The sequence below is a fragment of the Bos indicus genome, chromosome 5, assembly GCF_029378745.1.
Source record: "Bos indicus isolate NIAB-ARS_2022 breed Sahiwal x Tharparkar chromosome 5, NIAB-ARS_B.indTharparkar_mat_pri_1.0, whole genome shotgun sequence".
Classification (NCBI taxonomy): domain Eukaryota; kingdom Metazoa; phylum Chordata; class Mammalia; order Artiodactyla; family Bovidae; genus Bos; species Bos indicus.
The window spans coordinates 110,967,302-110,990,702 of NC_091764.1; the positions used below are offsets into that span (position 1 = coordinate 110,967,302).

Genomic DNA, 23,401 nt, shown 5'->3' on the forward strand with positions numbered 1-23,401 from the left:
AAATATATGCCTCTCCTGGAACCCAAGCATCCCACTCCTGGGGATACATCCAGGAGAAATGAGGACTTTTAGCCAACCAGGGATATCACAAGGACATTCACAGGAGCTTGATTTGTAATAATCCCAAGCCAGAAACAACCCAAACGTCCTTCCATCAGAGAATGGGTAAGTAAGGTGTTTCCACACGCTGACACACTACACAGCAGTGAAAAGTAAACCACTGACACACATACACCATGACTGAAGGTCAACGTGCAGCGAGGACACCGGACATGAAGGGCTGCAGCTTGTCTGAGTCGACCTGAGGGAAGTTCAAACACAGAGAAGACTGATCTACAGCGATGAAAACTGGAATCGTGCTACCTCTGGGGAAGCCTGGACTTTGGGGTCACAAAGGAGCCTTCTGGGGTGCTGGCAATGTCCTGATTCTTATTTGGATGGTGCTTCATCGGTGTGCCCATACATATATTTTCATGCAGCTGTACATTTAAGATCTGCGTCTTTTTCACAGACAGAGAGAACTGACTTGTGGACACGGTGGGGGAAGGAGAGGGTGGGATGAACTGAGAGAGTAGCATGGAAATATATATACTACCATGTGTAAAATGGATAGCCAGTGGGGATTTACTGTGTGACTCAGGGAGCTCAAACTGGTGCTCTGTGACAACCTAGAGGGGTGGGGTGGGGGGGAAGGTGGGAGGGAAGTTCAAGATGGAGGCGACATATGTATACTTATGGCTGATTCATGTTGATGTATGGCAGAGACCAAGAGAATATGGTAAAGTAATTATCCTCCAGTTAAAAATAAATACATTAAAAAATTTTGTGTCTTTTTAAAGTATGATATGTGAGTTCTTAAATATCTTGAATGTAAGATACACCTTAAAAAAAAGGGTCACACGTAAGCCCCTCCCTGTCTTCTGCCCAAGTGGCTCCTGCCAGGCTTGGAAAAGGCAGGAGGGGTCTCCTTTCTCAGGGGGAGTCCTGCCAGGGAGGAAAGGCCTCCAGGGCACAGATGACAATTCCTAATCAGGAAACATCTGCCCAAGAATTCAGAATTTGGAGCCCAAAGGGCTTGAACCACACCCAGCCCCTCCTTCTACCCATTTTACAGATGAGAAGACTGAGGCCCAGAGAGAGAAAGTGATTAAAGTCACAAGCAAGAAGAACTCAACTTTATGCCATACGGTCTTCCCATTTCAGAGAATATTTAGAGCTGCAAGGTGGTTACGGAGCATCTACTCACTGTATCATTTTACGGAGGGGAAACAGAAGCTGGGGGTAGGGAGGGCAGGTGGTGATTTAGCTCACTCTGGTTTCTCCAGAGTCTATGAGCCTCCATTTCTTTATCTGTAAGATGGGAATATGTACAGGCTGCTTCATAGGGCTGAAGACTGAATAAGCTAATATGCACTAAGTGCCTAATACATGTTACTTGTTGTTATTTATCGCTTCTGGCCTCCAGATTATCTTGCCAGCCATCAGGACAAACCTTTGAGGACTGGTCCTCATCACTCTTGCTCCAGATGCTCTGATTCAGAAATGGTCCAGGTTACTACACAAGAGGCACTTCCCTCACCCGTCTTCCTCACTCTCTTGGAGGAAGTTGAGGCCTGATCCCTCACATGGACCTAGAGTTAATGATGAAGAACAAGGACTCTGGAGCCAGACACTGACAGAGGCAAATCCAGGCTCCAATGCTGTGTCCCCTTGTGCCAGTTTCTTAACCTCTCTGAACCTTGGTTTCTTCATTTGTTAAAGGCGGATAGAATCGTACCTCCCTCATGGAAATTTTCTCAGGATTAAATGAGATAATGCTCAGCACCTGACACACGGTAAGCTCTCAGTAAATGTGAGCTCTAACTGTTATAATAGTCCAGGAACCTCTGTGACTATCATCAGGGTGCTCCTTTTCATCACTTCCACCCCAAGATGAGGAGAGGCCACTAGCTTGCCACATAGGGTTAAGAATGTGGTTTATGTCAAAGAATTGCTACTTAAATCAATTTAGAAATTCCGTTTTACACATAAATTAGTGCAAAAACATAACACTGCAACATACATACATGGCTGGTTGCCACATAAATGGCCCTTTTGGAAAGTGGTTTTTGGCCACAGCCATAAAAGTCAATATCATCTGACCCAGTAACACCACTCCTGGGAATTCAGCCTAAAGAAATAACTCAATTGACTTAAAAAGAAAAAAACAAAAAACAACTATCTGCATGAAATCGATCCTGCAATGAGCATCCAGAAGAAAAAATAATTAGAAACAACCTACATCTCCAGCAACAGGAGACAGCCGAAGGATTGATGCATGCAGGAAGCTGAGCTGGATCCAGGATCTTACAGTCATCATTAAAATGGTAATTACCAGCAACCCCAGCAACTCGGAAACAATGTCCACATTCTGATAAAGGACCAAAAGGGGGAGGGCTTCAAAAATGAATAAAATGGTGGAACTAAATGTAATTTCCCCCTCAAATCTTTTGACATTTTTTCAATTAACGACAACAACAAAGAAAAACACAAGACAAACGATTTCTCCTAAGCCCTCAAATGTGACTCCAACTTGAGGTCTGCAGGCAGAGGGTGGGCCAGAGAGACCTTTCCTCCCTTTTAGCAGTCAGTCCAGTGGGGTGGGGAAGGGGGTGATGCAGAGAGGTGGGAGGAGCAGAGGTGGGGACAGGAAAGGGACAGAGTGTAATCAGGGAGGACCCCTGGGAGGAGGTGTCCTCAGAGCAGACTTAAATGATGAGTATAGATGAGCTGGGGGTAATCTAGGCAGAAGAAGGAGGAACTGGGAGACACGTTGGAAATGAAATGGCAGGCTGGGAGCAGGCAGGAGTCTGCTATCACAGGAGAGCCCAATGGTGGGCTTAAGGAAGATCCCTGGGGTGGCCTGGAGGAGGATGGATGGAGGGGTGTGCCTGATCAGGTGGGAGACCAGCAAGGGGGCTGCTGCAAACATCCATAGAAAAATGAGGCTGACAGGGAGGAGGAGGGAGAGAAAGGAGCCAAGCATGGCTTCTCAGGGTACACCTGAGAAGCAAGTTGGCAGAGGACCTGAGTTCAGGTTGGGACATGATGAAGGGAGGGGGCTGGTGGGATGCCCACGGGGAGGTGCTCAAGAAGCAATTGGATCTCTTGATCTGAAGCTTGGAGAGAAACCTGGGCTGGGGACAAAGTTGGTTTGGGGGCACTTTAGTGGAATGGTGTTGGAAGCTTCAGGGTGTGGTTGAGTTCTGCTAGGGAGAGCAAGAGGAGGGTCTGGAGGGGTGCACATGTTAAAGGAGGAGGACCCAAGAGGGGACAGAGAAGCAGGGAGACAGGAGGGGCAGCTGAGAGGTACCTAGAAGCCCAGGGCATGGAGATTTGTAGGAGGGAATGATCTATGAGGTCAGATGTCAGAGAGGGGACCAGCAAGAGAAGGACTGAAATGTTCCTGCTCAATTTACCAACTCAATACCATGAGTATTTCCGGCAAATCAAGGTGGGAGAGACACTAGTGGTGATAAAGTAGACCCCTGAAGGGCATCCTTTTGAGGTTTCTGGATGAGAAGGGAAGAGGGAAGCTAGTCAGTGGCTGAAAGGTGCATGAATTGAGACCAGTAGTCTGATCCCGAGTCCGTTGGGCTCCAAGTCCCAGCCACTGTCAAACACCCCAAAGAGACCGGCTCTGGCTGCTGTCAGGCTCAGAAGACAGTCCTGGTGGGCAGGCACCCCCTCCATGTCCCCTGCACTCAGAAAGCAGGCATGCGTACAGGGAAGCAGGACTTCTTCCACCCAGGAGGCTGACCTGGTGCTGAACCCCAGCCACTAGGATCCCCTCAACCTCAGCGGGCTAACTGGAGGGGAGCCCACCCTGCCAAATGCACAGATGCTGGGGGAACAGGTCCAGGGCAAGCCCAGCCCTGCCAGCCCCAGACGTGGGAGGAACCACGGGAGCCATCTGGGTGTGGGGGCAGGGGCTAGGGCAGGCAAGAGGAAATTGATCGACGACCAAATTTTTTTATTTTTACATTAATAAACTCTATTTCCTAAATGGAGGATTTGTTCTCATTTTAAATTTTGGCTATTAAAAAAAATTAGTAATATTAGAACTTAATGATAAAAACAGCAGTCACTCAAATTGAGACCTCTGTGAGAAGTCTGTTAGAGGAGGTCTTCTCTGTGAGGAGGTCTCTGAACTCCAGGTTTGGAGATGGCTGTGATAGCTGCCTGGCTGTGCTCTGACACCCTGCGGGGTGGGTGCAGACACCACACAGACTTTCTGGAGGGCCACTGGGCCATGAGTAAGGCCAGGCTTCCACACCAGCATCTCCTGTGCTGCTCCGCCGGGGATTTAACTGCGAGAGCCATGGAGAGGGAAGAGTCCCTGCCTTTCCTTTCTTCCAGCCACTCTCCCCCCTTCACCAGCTGCACTCGGTTTAGGGGGAGGTAATAAAGGGGGCAGCCAGTGCTTGGGCCTCATTCTGCCCGCTCCTTCCAAGGATCCTATTCTGCTGTGAAACCCCTTCCCTGCAGTCTGGAAGTCATGGATGCTGGGAGTGGTCAGGGTCTCCTGGATGTCTGTCCTGACTAATTTGTCCAGCTCCCCCTCCAGGTGGCTCCAAATAGGTTCTCAGAGGGAGGCAGGGGTCTGGCAGCTTCAAAGGAGAAATGGCTGGTCCAGGATCACAGGACAGCCAAGGGTGGACTGCCCCTATTGGGTCCCTCATGTCTGACTCCAAGCCTGAGACAGGAACATCTGAAAAAGGTGACTGGAGGGGGAGAAACCCAGATGGGACCTACTCTCCACTCAGCCCCCAGCCCAGAGTGGCCGGCTTTCAGGCATCTTGGCAGGGCTAGAGCCATCTGAGCTTCTGCTGTCCATGTCCACGGTCCGAGCCCAGCTGGGGGCCTTAGGGGTGCAGAAGGTGAGGCGCATCCGGGTTTGGTTTATGAGACACTGTTCCCTGCGAATCTGCAGGAGAGGACGACCCCGAGTCCCTCAGACAGCCCTCCTATCTCCTGACCACAGGGGGCTGAGTGTGTGGCTGGTGCTGCTTTGGGGATGTCCGAAAGAAGGAAATGAAACGGACATTTAAAGAGGTCCTGGTACGTGCCGAGCATTTTCACGTATCTACATTTTAATCAATCCACACTACAAGTGGGCACCGTTATACCCATTTTACAGACTCAGAAACTGAGGCTTACAGAGGCGCCTGGAGGAAAAAGGATCGGGAGCGAGCTTTTCCCGCGTGCTCCCTGAGCCGCAGTGTGAGTTTCCGGTCCTACCTGACTCCTCCCTTCTCCCCTGGGAGGAAGGTCCAACCATCCCCTTTGCACAGACGGAAACCCAAGATTCAGAGACTCGACAGCGGCCCCGCGCCCCCAGGGTCCCTGAGCCGGCGGTGGCCGCGGGACCGGGGATGTCCTCGACTCCCGCGGGCGGTCCCTCCCACCTCCGGCCGGGTCCCCGACGGCGCGCGGCGCGGCGCTCACCTCTATGCGGTCGATGCGGTCCCGGAGGGCGCGCACCGCATCCTCTAGCTCGAGGATGAGCGCGGGCGAGTCCCAGGGCCCGTCGGCCATGGTGTCGCGGCGGGGCCCGGCTTCCTGGAGACCGCGCGGCAGGCCGCTCTCGCAGCGGCCCAGCTTGCCGGTGAGCTCGCGGATGGTGTCCTGGTCGGCGCGGATGCGCGCCTCCTGCTGCAGCGCCGTCTGGCGCAGCTGCTCCGCCGTGCTCTGCAGCAGCAGCAGCTCCTCGCGCTCGCCCGGCGCCGCGTCCCCTGGCTCGGCCCCCGACGGGCAGGCGGCCGCCAGCGGCGTGCACAGGAAGCGGCTGAAGAGGGGTACTGGCGGCAGCGGGTGCGCGCTGGCCGCCGGCGCCCCAGGCAGAGCCGGGGGCCCGGCCGAGCCGCCCGCGCCGTGCAGCGCGCTCAGGCTGCGCTGCGGGCCCGGGGACGCGGCGGCGGCCGAGGCGTTGTCGGCGCCGCCGGGCAGCGCCCGCGCGGGGCTGGCCGCCAGGGGCACGCTGGCGATGATGCAGATGACGGCACCGAGGAACGCCAGCATGCCCGCGGCCAGCAGCACGGCCAGGAACTTCAGCGTGAGGCGGGCGGCGGGGGCGCCCGAGGCCCCCCGGCAGGCGCGGCGGCGGGGTCGGGGCGCGGGGCCCGGGCGCGCAGGGCCGAGCGGGGCCCGGGCGCAGGAGGAGCCGGAGCCGGAGCCGGAGCTGTGGCCGCGGCCGCTGCTGCCGCCGTTCTGAGCCCCGGCGGCGCGAGGAGGAGAAAGCGGCGGGCGGCGGGGAGGGGGAGCGGGGCGCGGCGGCCCCGCCCCGCCGGCTCCCCCGGGCCGGCCCTGGCCCAGCCCCGCACCCGTTCCGTGCCGGGCGCCGAGTGGGGGCGCCGCCCGGGATGCGGCGAGGGCCGGGGGCGGCGCCGGGAGCCTCAGCCCGCAGCCGTCACCTCGCAGAGGGCGGCGACCTGGTGGCCGGGCGGCGGGACTCCTGGGCGACCCCCGCCCCACCCCACCACGACTCTCTGGCCCCCTCTCCGAGCCCACCAGGCCGTCTGCTAGCTTGTGGGGAGCTTTTCTCCACGCCGGGCTCTGTGCTGAGAGAGCCAGGGGCTTGATCACAATTAAGCCTCACCGTGGACACGTTCCCAGTACAAATGAGACCCACAGGGGTCAGGTCGCTGTCCAAGGTCACGAGGCTAGTATGCGCTGGAGCAGCATTTGAGCTCAGATGCATCTGAGTGGACCCAGACTATGCAATGGAGCTGGGGTGGGCCTAGGGAGAGCTAGGAAAGAGGCTAGTGTTAGAGGGGAGGGGACTGGAGATTTTGACCCAACCTCTAGTTATACTATGGCCACCCAACCGTCCTTTCCCACCCCAACCCCTTGAAAAAGCAGAGGTGACTCCCCTTCTCCCCATACAAAAAAAAAATTTTTTTTTTTCCCTGTGATCTCAGAAGGTAGCATCTCTGAATCTTCAGGAGCACAGAACATCAAGGGTCACTGAGAAGACCCCTCTCCCACTGCAGTCTACACTGGCATGGCAAAAACCCAGTGGGCAGGTGGACTGGGCACTGGAACAAACAAGCAGGCATGGGAGCGGGCTGTAGTGCCAGGGTGATGCAGGAAACTTTTACTGTCTCCTGTTGAAAATGTATATATACATTTTGTTGCAAATTAACTCTCAATGAAAAATGTTTTAAAAAATTCTACCATCCTTCAGAATCCAGCTCCATCTCCAATTTTCCATGAAGCATTTCCTGGCCGTGGGTTTCCAGGACTTGGAGAGTGTTCAGAAGGCTGGGATAGAGGAGAGGGGCTGTGGTTCACTGGAGGACTGGCCAAGGCCACACCCAGTTCAGTCCTGAGCCAAGGCCACACCCAGGCCTGTCTCCCTGCCAAGCCTGCATTCTTGACTTGAAGGGAAGGCCCATGGTGGGGCTCTGGACCACCAGGGATGCAGTGTGGTCTCAGCAAAGTGGTGGGGAGAGACCAGAACATTTCTCAGGATCAACAGCCCAGGGAGGCCCTGTGTGGCTGCTGAGATCCTGCCCAGGGGTCCCTGGGCACATGTTCCACACACTTCATCCCAACCCCAGCCTCAGGATCATGTCTGCCCTGCTTACCTGATCTCTGGGAGTCGAGGGTTACCTAACTTGTAAAGTAGGAGCAAATCAAATGCCAGCTCTGTACACGATGAACCCCCAGAGCTGTATGTGCATGGATGTGAGTTAATACTCATTGGAGCAGTGACCTGGAAACCTGCCAAGCAGCACAGCTTGGAGGAAGCATCTCCCCAACAGAGAGGTGGGCCAGGCTCTCTGAAGGTGAAGGCAGACAGGCAGTAGGGGGCCTGAAGTCCTGCAGACACGAGAGGCGTTGGGACTCCTGGTACATCTACGTGTGTTCTATGAAGACAGAAGCACTGACATTCTATCTTGGAAGGGCAGAGAAGGCCAAGAGAGGGGCCTACTGCCCAGAGCAGCAGGCCTCTGTGGCTTGGGCACCAAATGGTGCCCCCTTTATGTGAGCTGCTCCATGAGCGATGGAATAGTTGGATACATGGGTCCAGAGGCTGGAGTTGAATTTTGCTCAAAGTGATCTGTTTATCCCCTAGAATGACTTTTTAAACCTATGATATGAACATGTCACTCTCCTGCTTACAAACCTATTAGTGACTCCCCGTTGCCATCGCTTTGGGGCTTCCCTGGTGGCTCAGCAGTAAAAGAATCTGCCTGCAATGCAGGAAATGCAGGGTAGAACCCTGGGTGGAGAAGGTCCCCTGGAGAAGGAAGGAAATGGCAACCCTCTCCAGTATTTTTACCTGGAGAACCCCAAGGACAGGGGAGCCTGGAGGGCTGTAGTCTATGGGGTCGTAAAGAGTTGGACACAACTGAAGGGGCTGAGCATGCACGCATCCCCATCCCTTTATGGAAGAAAGTCCAAATTCCTTAAGGTGCTAGTACCTAGTGGTTAAGGCAGGGATTCTGAAGCCAGAAGGCCTAGTTCAAACCTGCCTCTACCTATTACCAGTGGTGTGACCTAGTTTGCAAAGAGGGTAAAGTAGCAGGTCTTTGACAGCGCCTGACACCACCCTTTCTGTGCCTTAGTTCCACAATCTGTAAAATGGGAGAAGAGTACTAGCACATGGAAAGCTTTAATAAATGTTGGGCCTTATGATGTTAGCTTTTCTTGGTTTACAAGACTTGGCAGGGCTCACCCTCCCAGCCTCATTTCCCATCTTCACTCTTGGAGCAGCATTAAACTGTGCCTAACTTTCCCCACACACCAGACTGTCTCCCGTCTCTCCCTTTGCTCATGCTGTCCCCTGCCTGGAATGCCACCCCGCCTTCTTCCTTGATTCATCTCTATCCTCAGCATCCAGCAGGAGGCCACACCCCGGGCAGCCTCTGGGTGAATGTTTGCAGTACTAGATCCCCCCACAGATAGCACTGGCTGCTGCTGGAGGCAGAGGGGAGAAGTTAGGACAGAGAGGACTTGAAACCCATCTCTCTGGAGCTCTGGCGAGAGGCCCTCCTGATCCCAGCACAGAATTCCTCAAGAGATGGCCAGAATAGGATTCACAGGGGAACTTTCATAAGACTACAACAGTCTTCACATTTTCCTTCTGAAGCTCACATCTCTGAGGTTCTTTATTCCTTCACTTTCCTTTTTTTTTAAATTCCTTCACTTTCATTCCATCCTTAGGGAAAGGGAATTCTGCCCTAAATGAACAAATATAGTCATTCATTCAAAATATATGTTTTGAGCCTGACTTTGGATGCCGTTAAAGTACTGCACTCAATATGCCAGCAAATTTGGAAAACTCAGCAGTGGCCACAGGACTGGAAAAGGTCAGTTTTCATTCCAATCCCAAGGAAAGGCAATGCCAAAGAATGTTCAAACTATCACACAATTACACTCATCCCACACACTAGCAAAGTAATGCTCAAAATTCTCCAAGTGAGGCTCCAACAGTTCATGAACTGAGAACTTCCAGATGTTCAAGCTGGATTTAGAAAGGGCAGAAGAACCAGAGATCAAATTGCCAACATCTGCTGGATCATCTAAAAAAGAAGAGGGAGTTCCAGGAAAACATCTACTTCTGCTTTATTGACTACTCCAAAGCCTTTGACTGTGTGGATCACAACAAACTGGAAAATTCTTCAAAAGATGAAAATACCAGGCCACCTTACCTGCCTCCTGAGAAATCTGTATTCAGGTCAAGAAGCAACAGTTAGAACTGGACATATTGGGGAATATAGGGAAGGAGTTCCATACTGGGGAAGGAGTACGTCAAGGCTGTATACTGTCACCTTGCTTTTTTAACTTATATGCAGAGTACATCATGCAAAATGCAGGCTTGATGAAGCTCAAGCTGGAATTGAGATTGCTGGGAGAAATATCAATAACCTCAGATATGACACCACCCTTATGATGCTTTTGAACTGTGGTGTTGGAGAAGACTCTTGAGAGTACCTTGGTCTGCAAGGAGATCCAACCAGTCAATGTTAAAGGAAATCAGTCCTGAATCTTTATTGGAAGGACTGATGCTGAAGTCGAAATTCCAGTACTTTGGCCACCTGATACAAAGAACTGACTCATTTGAAAAGACCTTGGTACTGGGAAAGATTGAAGACAGGAGGAGAAGGGGACAACAGAGGATAAGATAGTTGGATGGCATCACCGACTCAATGGACATGAATTTAAGCAAGCTCTGGGAGTTGGTGATGAACAGGGAAGCCTGGTGTGCTGCAGTCCATGGGGTCGCAAAGAGTTGAACACTCCTGAAAGACTGAACTGAACTGAACTTGGTCCAGGCATAGTGCCAGGCACCAGGGAGAGCTGGAAACAGGACAAAATTACAGTTTTATATTCTAGTGGGGAGGCAAGCAGTAAATAACTGAATAATTAAATAAGCAATAGTACTGAGAACTATAAGGAAATTTTTAAAGTAACATGATAGAAAGTTACAGGAGGTGTGTGGGGAGTGTGGGAGGGGTGTTGGGAGATGGGGATTGCTTATAAGGTTATCAGAAAAGGCCTGCATTTAGCTGAGAGTTGAATGACCTGAGAAACCAGCCATGGAGAAACTTGGGGAAGGACTGAGTGTTCCAGACAGAGGGAACAGCTAGTGCAAAGGCCCTGAGGCAGAAATGAGTTTGATAGATTCCAGGAACAGAAAGAAGGCCAGTGGGGCTGGAGCAGAGTGAACACTTGGAGAGAGAGGAAACTGGAGGGGAAGGCAGGGCAAGGTCATTTGGGCCTTTACAGGCCAAGGGGAGGGAATGGGTTTGATGTTAAGCTCCATTGGTCAGCTTTAAGCAAGGAAGTAACATCATGTGGTTTGTGTTTGTAAAAGATCAATGGCAGTTGTATGGGGGCTGGGTCATTAAGGGATAGGAGAGGAAACATGGAGACCAGGTAGGGGCCATGCAACCATCTAGGTGAGAGGACCGAGTGGTTTGGAGGTCATGATAATGGAGAAAATTGGATGGATCATGGATTGATTTTAGAGGTAGAGTCTCTTAGTTGGGTCCTTCGGGAAGCAGACACTAAGATAGCATTAGATATGCAAGTGGTTGATAGGAGATTAAGTCCTGTGAAAGATAAAGAGGAGAAAGAAGAATTGGGCAGGTTGAACCTCAGACCTCCATGCAGATCTGACAAACCCTTGGCCATCTTAACAGGGTATTCTGGATCCAATGGGCTTCCCCAGTGGCTCAACGGTAAAAGAATCCACCTGCCAGTGAAGGAGACAATGGTTCCATCCCTGGGTTGGGAAGATCCCCTGGAGGATGAAATGGCAACTCACTCCCGCATTCTTGCCTGGAGAATCCCATGGACAGAGGACCCTGGCAGGCTACAGTCCATGGGGTCGCAGAGTCGGACATGACTGAGCACGCATGCACTCTGTGGCCAACAGTGCCCATCAGGGAAGTTTGGCATTTGGCAGAAATGCCCATTCCCCAATAACTTTTTCATGCCCAGTCATTAATTGAGTACTTCCCCAGAAGAGGGTGGCTTTGGCTCAAAAGCTAGGGTGATGTCCACACAGAAACCTGCATGGGGACGTTTACAGCAGCTCTGTTTATGATTGCCAAGACTTGGAAGCACCCAAGATGCCCTTCGGTAAGTGAATGAATAACTAAACAGATATATCCAGACGATGGAATATTATTCAGCAATAAAAAGACAGGAGCTGTCAAATCATGAGAAAACAAGGAGGTACCCTAAATGCATATTACTAAGTGAAAGAAGTCAGTCTGACAAGGCGGCATACTGTATGACTCCAGCATATGAAGAGGCAAAACTATGGAGATGGTGAAAAGATCAGGGCTTGCCAGGGGTTACGGGGGAGGGGAGGATGAATAGGAGGAGCACAGAGGATTTTTAGGGCAGTGAAACTACTCTCTATGATACTGTGATGGTATCATTTATCAAAACCCACAGAATGTACACCACCAAGAGGGAACCCTAATGTAGACTATGGACACTGGGTGTAATGATGTAGAATCAGTCATAAAAATCAGCTCATCAGTCATACAAAATGTCCCACTCTGGTGTAGGATGTGGATAATGGGGGAGGCTCTGCATATGTAGGGGTGGGAGGGGATATGGGAAACCTCTATACCTTCTGCTCAGTATACTGCGAACTGAAAACTGCTCTAACCACCCAACCAGCAAAAGCTGCACCTACAGGCGCCCCCCAAGGCTGCCACATCCCACCCCTTGCTCCATGAACATTCACTTCTCCATACACAACCCAGGAGCAGCCCCTCTGAGGTCCCCTGGGCCCCTCTTCCTGAGGGTACGTTGAGAAGTAGGGGTTGGTATGATGAACCACAGTCCCCATCACAGCTGGTCTCAGGGCCCCAAGAGGAATTCACGGCCTCCTATCTCTGCCACCCAGTCTAAATTCCCTCTGCCTTCTGTTAGTACCTCTTGCTGAGCAAACGGCGGCGAGGAAGGGCTGGAGAATATTCTTTCCTCCCCCAGCCTAGTAAAGTCCATGCACAACATATCTGCAGGCGGGGAGGGAGGAGGCAGGATTGTGCAGGGAGAACTTCAGACTATAAGAAAGTCATTTCTAAAAGAACAGGGGAGTGGGCGCTAGTCAGGCAACTAGTTTCTGTTACAGGCCTGTGGCAGAACCAGACTTTGAAATCAGGGCTGAAGGTGACCTGATTCACCCAGTTTCAGCATGGCAGGTCCTGTGTCCCAGGAAACCTCTCAGTCCTGGGCAGATCCGGCTGGCTGGTCAACCGAACTGTCCCTAAACTACACTCCCTCAGTGCTGGTACCTAATGGACACTGAATAACACACGACTCTCTTTCTTCCTGCCTTCCTCAGCCCCCGGGTTTCCCTCCTCTACAGCCTCTCCCCCTTTACCTGTTTATCAGAAGACTGTGAACTCCTCGAAGGCAGGAACCAGCTGTGTCGTCCTCATCTCTGGGTCTCCAGGGCCAGCCCCTGTGGATACTCAAACTCCCAGTGACTGGAGACAACGTCACCGGGGCTGTGCTCGTGAACCAAAGAACTTCCTTTCCCCAGAGGGTGGAGAGGTGGGGACTGGGGTCAAAGAGAGCTGCCTGCATCCATTCCAGACATCCCCATCCCAAGGGGCTGGTCTCCACCCATGGATGGGCTGTCCCTGGACCAGAGCTGCCTCGGTCTCCTCATCTATAAAATGGGGCTGTGGTACCTACCTCATAGGATTATAATGAGAATGAGAAGACCAGATGAAATGTTGCATGTGAAACCTCCCACAAACTCGGAGGTAGGGATCAGTTCTTACCATGCTGCTTTGTATTTCCAGGGCACTCAGTATGCCTGGCACTCAGTAGATGCCTGATACCTGCTGCATGCATGCTCAGTCGTGTCTGACTCTTTGCAACTCCATGGATTGTAGCCTACCAGGCTCCTCTGTCCACGGGATTTCCCAGGCAAGAATACTGGAGTAGGTTGCCATTTCCTTCTCCAGGGGATCTCCCCAAATCAAAGATCGAACCCACATCTCCTGCCTTGGCAGGTGGATTCTTTACCACTGAGCCACCTGGGAAGCCCCTCCAATACATGCTACCCTCTTCCTTATTTATTCCTAGTGTATATTAGATGCTCAGTAAATGTTAATTTCCCTTTCTACTTCTTTTCCTTGACTCCCCAGGAGCCTACACTGCCTTCCTCCATAGTTGCTCTGTCCTTTCTTCGTTCCCCTCTCACCCTCTTTCTGAGCAGCGTTGGGGAATCCTTCAGACTGAGGTTCGTGTATGTGTTCCATCAACACACCCCAATCTGGGGCCTTGTAGGGGGAAGCAGGGCTCAGGTAGGGCCCGAAAAGCTTAGGTCTGAGCATCAGATGTTGGGATGAGGAGCCAGACCAGAGAGGAGGGGCAGCAGCCAGGGAAGAGGGAGCTTTCCTCTCTGGGGAAGCCCAGAGATTTCCATCCAGGGTGTTTACTTCCTTGGAAGCGGGAAAAGGAGCCAACTCACCTCTCAGGCTCAAGCAGGAAGCGAGGACATCTGTTCTCAGCTTGGGAGGAGCTGAGAATCAAGGAGGAAACGGGTGTCCTCCTTGTGGGGGGCCTGGGAGTTGGCTGGAGCGTGTAAGCTTGAGTCCAGGTCCAGCCAAGAAGGACCAGAAGGAGTGGCTGCCTAATAAGGCTGTGTCCTCTCTCTGAAGACGTAAGGGCCGGGGCTCTCACTGTTTCATCAGCATCCCAAAAGCCCCCGGTTCCTCCTCCCCTGAACTTTTTACTCTGCCTAACCCTGACCGGTGGCAACCTAGGAGCTCCATACTGTAACCGTCCCCATTTAACAATAAGAAAGTTGAAATCAGAGGGATTCGTTCATTTCCCCAGGGTCCCCTAGTCAGTGGGTGTCCATCTGGGAGTTGAACCATGTCGCCTGTTCCACTGGGCCAATCAGCCCCACCCAGTGAGGAAGCAGTATGTCCTGGGAGCTTCCTTCCGCCCTTGGCTTAGTCCCATCCCCTTCTACCCTCTTCTCCAGGCAGTTCCCAGGCAGAGCCCAGGAGCCCACCTAGATCCGCAGCGCCCCTCCTGCCCTCACCAGCGGCCCCAGCACCAGTTTTCACTGCATTCGCCTGTAACTTGCATTCCCCAGCTCAAGAACTTCTTGAGGTCTGGTACCACGTCTGCTTCGTATCTGGGTCACTGGCTCCCTGCCTGTGTTCAGGGTGTATTTCCATCCAAGCACAATGGAACCTCAGGGCTGGTGGCTGTGACTCCAGCTCCTCTAGAAAAGGCTATTTTCCTTTTTTTTTGGCGGCACCGCATGGCATGTGGGTGGGATCTTAGTTTCCCCGACCAGGGATCAAACCCTCGCCCCCTGCATTGGAAGTGTGGAATCTTAACCACTGGACTGCCAGCGCAGTCCCCAAAGGGCACTTTTCTGATGGTCCCTGACTCTGTAGCTATAGCACATGGAGGCAGGAAAGCTGAGTTTTAGGGAACATTCTTTCCTTAGTCTGTAAAATGGGTAGGAGCAGTCCTGTGCTGCCTACAGAGATGGTGAAAGACAAAAGGCCGGCTGCTGAAGGAGGGGCAGGTGGACACTGCAGGGCCAGACAGAGGTGTGTGATGGGGCTCAAGACCAAGGGGGTGTGTACCTGGGACCTCACCTGGATGGCTCTTCACTTGTATCCAGCGAGGAGCCAAGGGTACCTGGCAGCTACCCCTCAAATGCCATCTGTTTCCTGATCTAGCCCAGGGTACCCAAGGTGATCCCTATGGGAAGAGGGGGCAGGTTGGGGAGACTCTCTCAGAGGCTAGAAGAAGGCAGAAGGCATGAGACCAGGGTAGAGTGGGCAGTCCTGCCTGCTCGACCCTCCCCTGCTCCTGCCTGCAGAGCCTGCTAGCTCTCTTCTCGGCCCATCGTGGGGTGGGTCCAGGCTTGGATCTCTCTCCTCACTGAAGTTTGTCAGCCACCAGCACTAGCTGCAGCCACAAAAAAATTGTACCCACACACGGTTTATTTTTCAGAAACTGAGAAACAGGGAGAAAAGGGACTTTGCCAAGATTGCACAGCAAGGAGGAAGCATTTGAGAACAGTGTTGATCTCTAACACTGGGATCCTTCTTACAATGTTCCTAAGGCCTTTGTAAGTAATCATTAAGAGCCTCACAAGGCCTCGGTGGAACAGGCGTGTGGCTATCACGATCCCCCTGTTGCAGCAGTGATACTGAGCACAGAGAGATTAGGCAACTTATTTCAGATCACACAGCTGCAAGTCAAGGAGCTAGGGTCCTAACTCAGACATCCAACCTCATGATCACTAGGATGGACTGTCTCCCTGGCTGAGCAGGGAAGCCCTGGTAGACTGGGATGGGGTCAGGGTATGGTACGATTGTATTGTATCGTATTGTTTAGACGGGAAGTTATGTCTGACTCTTTTGCCACCCCATGGACTGTAGTCCGCCAGGCACCTCTGTCCATGGAATTTCCCAGGCAAGAATACTGGAGTGGGTGGCCATTTCCTTCTCCAGGGGATCTTTCCAATCCAGGGATTGAACCCACATCTCCTGCATTGGCAGGCATATTCTCTACCGCTGAGCCATCTGGGAAGCCCAGGGTAGGAACAGGAGAAGAAAGTAAAAGGGCCTGTTAGGAGGCTGAGGGGAGAAGGCAATGGCAACCCACTCCAGTACTCTTGCCTGGAAAAATCCCATGGACGGAGGAGCCTGGTAGGCTGTAGTCCATGGGGTCACGAAGAGTCAGACACTTACTGAGCGACTTCACTTTCACTTTCATGCATTGGAGAGGGAAATGGCAACCCACTCCAGTGTTCTTGCCTGGAGAATCCCAGGGACGGCGGAGCCTGGTGGGCTGCCATCTGTGGGGTCCCACAGAGTCGGACACGACTGAAGCGACTTAGCAGCAGCAGCAGCAGCAGCAGGAGGCTGAGGCAGTGACGGGACACACAGAATGAGCTGTGCTTCGAGGGAAGCAGCAGAAAGAATTTTACTCTCAGTGGCTGCCCTGTTAACCTGTTCTGTTGACCCAAACTTCCCTACCTCTGGATGAGGTCTTGGGCATATTTCATAGCTTGTTCAGTCGCTTCGGGGCTTTATCCTACTTTTAGATGTTGAAACAGTTGGGTCTAATGGCAAAGCTCTAGGCTCTAGCCAAAGCTTCTCCTCTCCCCCAGCTCAAGTCTGCCTTAAACTCAAAGACCTATATAATGCGGAAGGAGGCACGGTGGGATTCTGCTCTAAGACCCCAATTTGGTCTGCTCTCCCCTTGCCCTTTCCCCTACTAGTTGCCTCTGGTTTCTCCAGGGTGGGAGATTGGGGCAGGGAGGAGAGAGAGGTAACAAGGTAAGTCTGGCTTGTCTGGTTCAGATGTTCTCAGGAGATCAGTGTTTTCAGGTGGGTCAGATGATCACCTGAAAGCTGGTGCTTTTTCCATTAGGGGCACTTTTGTGGGTTCTTCATGGGTCCCTCCATCACTAGGAATGTCCCACCTGCAGTTCCCACCTGGGCACAGCATTCCTTGGCTTGCACAACCCCTCTTCAGCGCCTATCATCGAGGTCCACCCACCCAACATGAAGTCTTCTGCTAAGATCATGTATCCCTTCCTTGTTTCTCCCCACCCCCAATCCTCTTGGGGTTAGATCCTAATCCAGTGACCTCAAACCAGCCACCTTCTGCAAAGTTCCAGGCATGGACCCCAGGAGATATGCTTGCATCCTGGCCCCCAAGTGCTGGGGGTAAAGACCATCCCCAAAGCAGTTCAGTCTCTTCCTGCCTCGCAGAAACAGGGGACTCAGCCAGCCTCTCACCTTTCCCCAGTCACCCACCTCCCAAAACCCGGTGGACACCTGCCACTGTGCTCTCCCACTCTCTGAAGCCCCCTCACCTGGCTTAAGTTGGTGAGTGATGTCAACTGTCTCTAAAGACAACTCCCTTTCCCAGCTGTCTCTAAACCCCACCTCCACGTGGCTTGGTAGCCCCATAGCCTGGGCGAGCTGAGGGACCAAGAGCATTTTTGTCCAGCTCCGTTGCAAGTCTACACTCTAGAATGGGCGTTCTTGGTATCCATCATCCTCACCTTTGGAGTCTGGACTGAGCAGGGCAGCAGAGTTGAGGAGGAAGGGAGGGATCAGAATGGTTTTTTCCATTCAGGGGTCAATTAGTCACGATGCTGAGGACTAGCTGGGAAGGGATGAGTCAAAGAAGAGATGCAGGGTTCAGGCCCCCATCAAGGAGGGTGGTGAGTCAGGCAGACCGTGGGGGGGCTGCCAATTTGCAGTCTGGAATTTGGTTTTGAACCTGGAGTCTGAGGGCCTCATAGGAGGTAGAGCAGGGTAGTTAATAGCACAGACTTTGAAGCTGGGGCTTTGGGATTGAAGTCCAGCTTCGCAAGTTTGTACCATTTGGAGCAAGTGACTCAACCTCTCTCTCCAGCTGCCTTGGCTGCACTGTGGGAGGGTTCAGACTGGACTGAAACCCGAGTGTGCAGCTCAGAGCCTGGCCCCTGGAGTCCTCAGCAGAGTTCCCTGCAGTCCCAGGAGGAAGGGAGGATTACTCTCACCCCCCATTTTATAGATGGGGAGATAGAGGCACAGAAGAGATAGCAATGTGCCCAGGGTCCCACTCAGACAGGCAGTCCAGCCCCAGTGACTGAGCCCTCACCAGGCTACACAGGGAGGATGCTGGCCTGGTGGGTAAGTATGACTGCATGGGTTCACACCCCAGCTCTACCACGTAGGAATTTTTGAGCAAGTTACTTTGCCTTTCTGAGTCCTCAGTTCCTCCCTCATCTGTGTGTTGTTCTCACTGTGCTCTCTGGAAGCTGAGGATTTAATGAGTCAGTCCTCAAAAGGTCCACTCTGTACTCGTTAGTTACCCTTAGAGTCATTCTGAGTTGGAAAAGATAATGAGAGGAAGCGCTCCCCTCCACTTTACAGAAGAGGTTACAGGGGCTCAGAGAGCATGAGTGACCAGCCTGAGATCACACAGCTGGCAGAGCTCAGACTCCTCCACTGTTCTTCCACCACTGACAAGCTGTTCCATGGGAGGAAGGCATCAAGAATTGGCAAGCGGGAGGCTGGAACGCCAGGATGGGAAGTCAGAGGAGTGGTCAATCCTGGCCAGACAGGTCAGGAAGATCTGTGTCCCTTCTTACCCATGTGGTGCTTGAGCAAATGCTTTTCACACTCACTCCATTCAGTCCTCCCAAGGAACCGTGCCAAGCAAGGAGTCCTGGCCTCTTTTACTGCTGAGGAGCATGGAGACCTTGAGAAGGGAGTGACCTGGCCACCTGAACCTGGACAAGGGTCTCTTTACAGTGCCTGAGTTGTCAAAGGCAGGCAGGCAGATGAGCACGGGAGGGAGCCAGGGATGGTGAGAACAGCAAGCCTCCATTAGGACACCACTGCGTGGAAACTGAGCTGTGAGCACTCGCACGGATGGCCCGGGGAGCCAGTGAGATGATGATCACTGTAATGAGTCCCCGTCGGGGACAGAGGCCACGTGTGCCTCTTCCAAAGTGTGTCCTATTTTGTTGCTCACAGATGGGAGTATCCAAGCCTTCACAGAGAACCCCTGGGACCTCCAAATCCATCCCAAAAGAGCATGGGGCTTGTTGGCAGCGGGGCTCGTCTTTATGAGACAGCACCAAGAACCCCCACCACCTGCTCTATCCCATTCCTAGCAGCCCACCCTGGCTCTGCAAGAATGTTTCCCAGACCCTCTGGCTCATAAAGGCTGATGGCTGTCTTTTAAATGCAGGCTCGTGTCTTTGTCACCCGCTGAGCCCATTTTTTGGAAAAGACAGAGAGGACTTTGGTCTTTGGCTCTAATGATCACATCCTGTCTAGAGATCAGAGGGGGACCTGTTCCCATATCCAGCTTCAACTCAGACTGGCTGTGACCCTCCCGTGTGCCTGCCATCTGACCAACACTTTCACATCCATCCTGGAATCTCACTGTTCCAAAGAGACTTCAGAAGTTTGGGAAGGGACAAAAATGCACAGGAATGAGAGATCTGGGCTTCTGTCTAAATACATGAGGTTTTGTCTTTAATTAACAGTTAAGTTTTTGCTATTGATTTTTAAATTAAACGTGATCTGTGACACCAATTTCTTGAAATTTATTGGGACTGGCTTCATGTCCTACTACATCCTGTATTCACGATCTTTTTTGGAAACCTTCGGTGTGTGCTTGAAAATAACACATCAGATGCAGGATTCTATATGTGCTGTTTGTTGTTCTGCGGTTTGTGGCTTGCCTCTTTGTATGATTTGTAATTTGGAATTGAGAGCTCGTGTTAGCAAGGCTTTATCTGTGAGTAGCCCACGTGGCCTTTGCTGTGGGAATGTCTCTCCAGAGAGGCTTGCCTTTGCTGTTGCCACCTGCTCTGTGGGTGTAAACCACCCCGTGTTTGCTTTTTATATTAATTTCCAGACTTAGGAGTTCTGGGACCGTGTGGGCAATGCAAATTCAAACCTCAAATTTTGTGTGAGGGAACGCCTAGAGTTAGAATTTCTCGAGAGAGACTCGATTTTTATTTTTCCAACAGAGCCCAAAATGAGCCAACTTCTTTGACAACTTCTTCTGCTTTTTTGCAAAAGGATTATTTCTTTTCCGTTTGCTCTTTCACTGAGGATATGGATCCAGCTTTACTCAGGTGTCTTAGTTCCAAAACTCTCTCGGCAGGGACCCAAGGCCTTGTCTCCCATCCCAACATAGATGTAAAATCCAAGCTCCTCAGTTACCAAGATCAGCAAAGGTCAACAACCTCTCCACCCTTGTCCCCAAGTCACCACAGACCCCCCCGAAGGATTGGCAACCGCTCGTCACCCCGATTTTGGCTTCCTCTTTGTTTGTTTTTAGTCCCTGGGGATTTCTTTACTCTCTTGGAAGCTCAGTTGGGTATTTAAAAGAATGTTCTAGTTTCTTTGGTGTCTCCAGTACTGTGCAGCAGTTGGCTCTTAAAGGTTCCATCCATCATACCCAAGATCCAGCTTCCATTCTTCTGCTTCTGAGTGACCCTGGGAAGTCCTTTGCTCCACCTCCTCGCCTATCTGATGGGGTTCATCATCCCCCAGCCACCTACTTTATAACCTCACTCAGATGAAAGGCATAAAGTTGGGAGGGTAGGGGTGGCAGGCAGGGGCTGTATATCCCAATGGCTTCAGCAGCTAAGCACCTAAGTCCCCAGTGGTCCTTCCAGAATGTCTGGTGATCAGTCATCTCAGAGCTGAGGGCCACCTGGGGGCAAAGGCTCTTCAGCAAAGGGACCGATTTCTCCAGCAGCACCTGGGAGGTAGGTGTGCGTGCTCAGTCCCTAAGTTGTGTCCAGCTCTTTTTGACATTATGGACTATAGTCCACTGCTCTTCTGTCCAAGAGAATTCCCAGGCAAGAATACTGGAGTGAATTGTCATTTCCTCCTCCAGGAGAGCTTTCCCAACCTGCATCACAAATTGAACCCACATCTGCATTGCAGGCAGATTTTTAACCTGCTGGAGCTACGGGGAAAGCCTGAGAAGGAACTCACTCCATGTCTCAAACCTCTGCATGAAAATTCCTCCTGGCTCCTCTGCCTGATATCCATCCAAGGTGTCCCAAACTACACTCACCTCCCTCCCAGGCTGACTCCTTCGCCGGCCCCCCAGCCCGTGATGACAACACCCACTCCTTTACCTGCACCAGATACCCAGGAGGTATTTCAGAGGGTCCCTCTCACAGCACTTGAAAGTGAAGTCGTGTCCAACTCTTTGTGACCGCATGGACTGTTGCCTACCAGGCTCCTCCGTCCATGGAATTTTCCAGACAAGAGCACTGGAGTGGGTTGCCATTTCCTTCTCCAGGGGATCTTCCCAATCCAGGGGTCGAACCCGGGTCTCCCACATAGTAGGCAGACCTTTACTGTCTGAGCCACCAGGGCAGTCCACACTCAAACCCAATCACCAAATCCTCAATATTCCAAATCTCTGTGCCCACTTCCTGTCACCCCCCTCCCACTGCCTGGGCCACGTCCAGGCCTCATTAGAGCTCACGCAGTGATTTCAAGTCCTGGCCTCTGTCCCTCCTCTGACTCTCAAAGGCTCAGAGCGCATGAATGCCCAGAGGCCAGGACCCCCGCTCACTTCTGCTCCCTTCTGGGTTCCGCCCTATGGGCGAGCTGTCCCTGCTTGGCCTCTCCCAGCAGAGACCTTTTGAAGCGTGAGCCCTCAGAGGATAGCAGCCTGAACAAAGAGGGTGCAGACAGGCTTGGGCTCCAGCCTCGGGGGTGCTCGGCATTTAGATGCTGCCACTCTGACCCCCTTCACCTCAGGTACAGCGTAACAAGGACAGAAATAGCAGCACACTTTCAGCTTCTATGGGATGACAATAAATCTGCAAAGTTGTCATTCTCACTGCATCTCAACCCCTCCGCCTTACCTGGCTCCTAAGCTGCACCCCACGGCTGACCTTCACTCCCGGTGACGCCCAGGAATAGGGTGGGGTGAGGGGAGGGGGCCGCTCGCCTGGTGGACGAGGCACCAGCTCGGCAGGATGCCAGGGTGCTGATTCACCTCAAGCGGGGCACGCTGGGCTCCCTGAGCCCAGCTGTGTGGTCTTGCCCAAGCTTTGGCACAAACCCTCCCATCCTCCTTAAGAAGCTGCCGAGGTCACACTCATTTATCCGCAGCTAATAGGTGGACTGGGCTGCTGAGACAAGGCCCCCAGGACTTGTGACAAGGGGCAATCGAGATGCTAAGCCCTGAACATGATGCTTGCAACGAGATGCTTGCCCCTCACAAGGGCAGCCCACATGGTCTCAACCCCAGAGAGAAAAGGGTGGGGGTGGGGAAGCCCCCCTCTGCTGTGCCACTGAGGGGGCCAAGGAATTTCTTTTTTTTTTTTTCAAGGAATTTCTTCTATCCTTGGCCCTCCTCTGTGACACTGGCTCATCACCCTGGGCACTGGGGAGGGTGGGCAGGGCGTGAGAGGGGAAGGCAGAGAGCTCACAGAGGCCTGACAGGCAGCCGGTGTGCTGACTACTCAGGTTATTGCTGTTTAAGTACCAAATGGGGGTTTTTGGAGGATGGAACCCTGAACTGGGCGAGATGACAAAGTGGGAGCGGGTCTCGGAGCCCGGACTCGACCCGGGGTCCCATCTCCCCCCGCCCCCACCTCCCCACCCCCCTGCCCAACTTCTGTTTCTAGACCATTCTCAGACAGAAACACACTCCTGTTGGACCTCGGCCAGCTGGACGAGTGGCACTGGGGCCCCACGTCGACCGCTCCGCCACTCTCAAGCCTCGCTGACGGTGCTAACAAGGGAGGAGGCCCGAGCTTGGTGACACTTAGTAGAAAAGGTGTCAGGCATGGATCCTAGGGGGTGAGGCTGGGGATGAAGACCTCGCCCGCCTTGAGGGACGGGAGGGCCAAGACCTCAGGCCAGAACAGGGATGGGGGCTCAGGCAGGGCACTCTCCCTGGGTACAGTGTGTGTGTGTGTGTGTGTGTGGCCGGGGGGGTGGGGGACACTTGGGACATGATCCCGAGGGCAGTGGGCTTCCTGAAGACTCTCAGCAGGGCTGCCAGCCCCCTGAGGTGAGGTGCCGGGAGGGCACAGCAGATCATGGAGGTTTTGTCAGAGGAGCTGGGGTCAGGACAGGTGGGGTGGGGACGCAGGGTGGGGACACCTTGGAGAGGCCAGCCTTGGGGCTTACACAACAAGGGGGTGGGGGCGGTGGGGAAGGGGAGGGCTGGAAGGCAACACCTGTTTCAGGCCTGACAAATGAGTGGCTACAGATGGACAGAGGTGCTGCTCACAGCAGACCCGTGAGGGCTCCGGCGTCTGCAGGGGGTTGATGCTTTCGCGGCGTCCGACACGCTCCTCAGTCCACTATTCTCATTAGAGAAGGCGCACAAACACCCAGCA

The 23,401-nt window shown here is 52.9% G+C and overlaps 1 protein-coding gene across 1 annotated transcript in view; it reads right to left on the reverse strand.

Moving 5' to 3' along the window:
• NPTXR (neuronal pentraxin receptor) overlaps positions 1-23,401 on the reverse strand; it is a 40,310-nt gene that overhangs the window by 15,502 nt on the left and 1,407 nt on the right. The window contains exons 4-7 of the mRNA XM_070788792.1: positions 23,293-23,365; positions 21,914-21,999; positions 21,109-21,172; positions 5,488-6,599 (exon numbers count right to left, since the gene is read on the reverse strand). Coding sequence (XP_070644893.1) covers positions 5,488-6,599; positions 21,109-21,172; positions 21,914-21,999; positions 23,293-23,365 — 1,335 coding nt within the window. The remainder of the gene's footprint in view (positions 1-5,487; positions 6,600-21,108; positions 21,173-21,913; positions 22,000-23,292; positions 23,366-23,401) is intronic.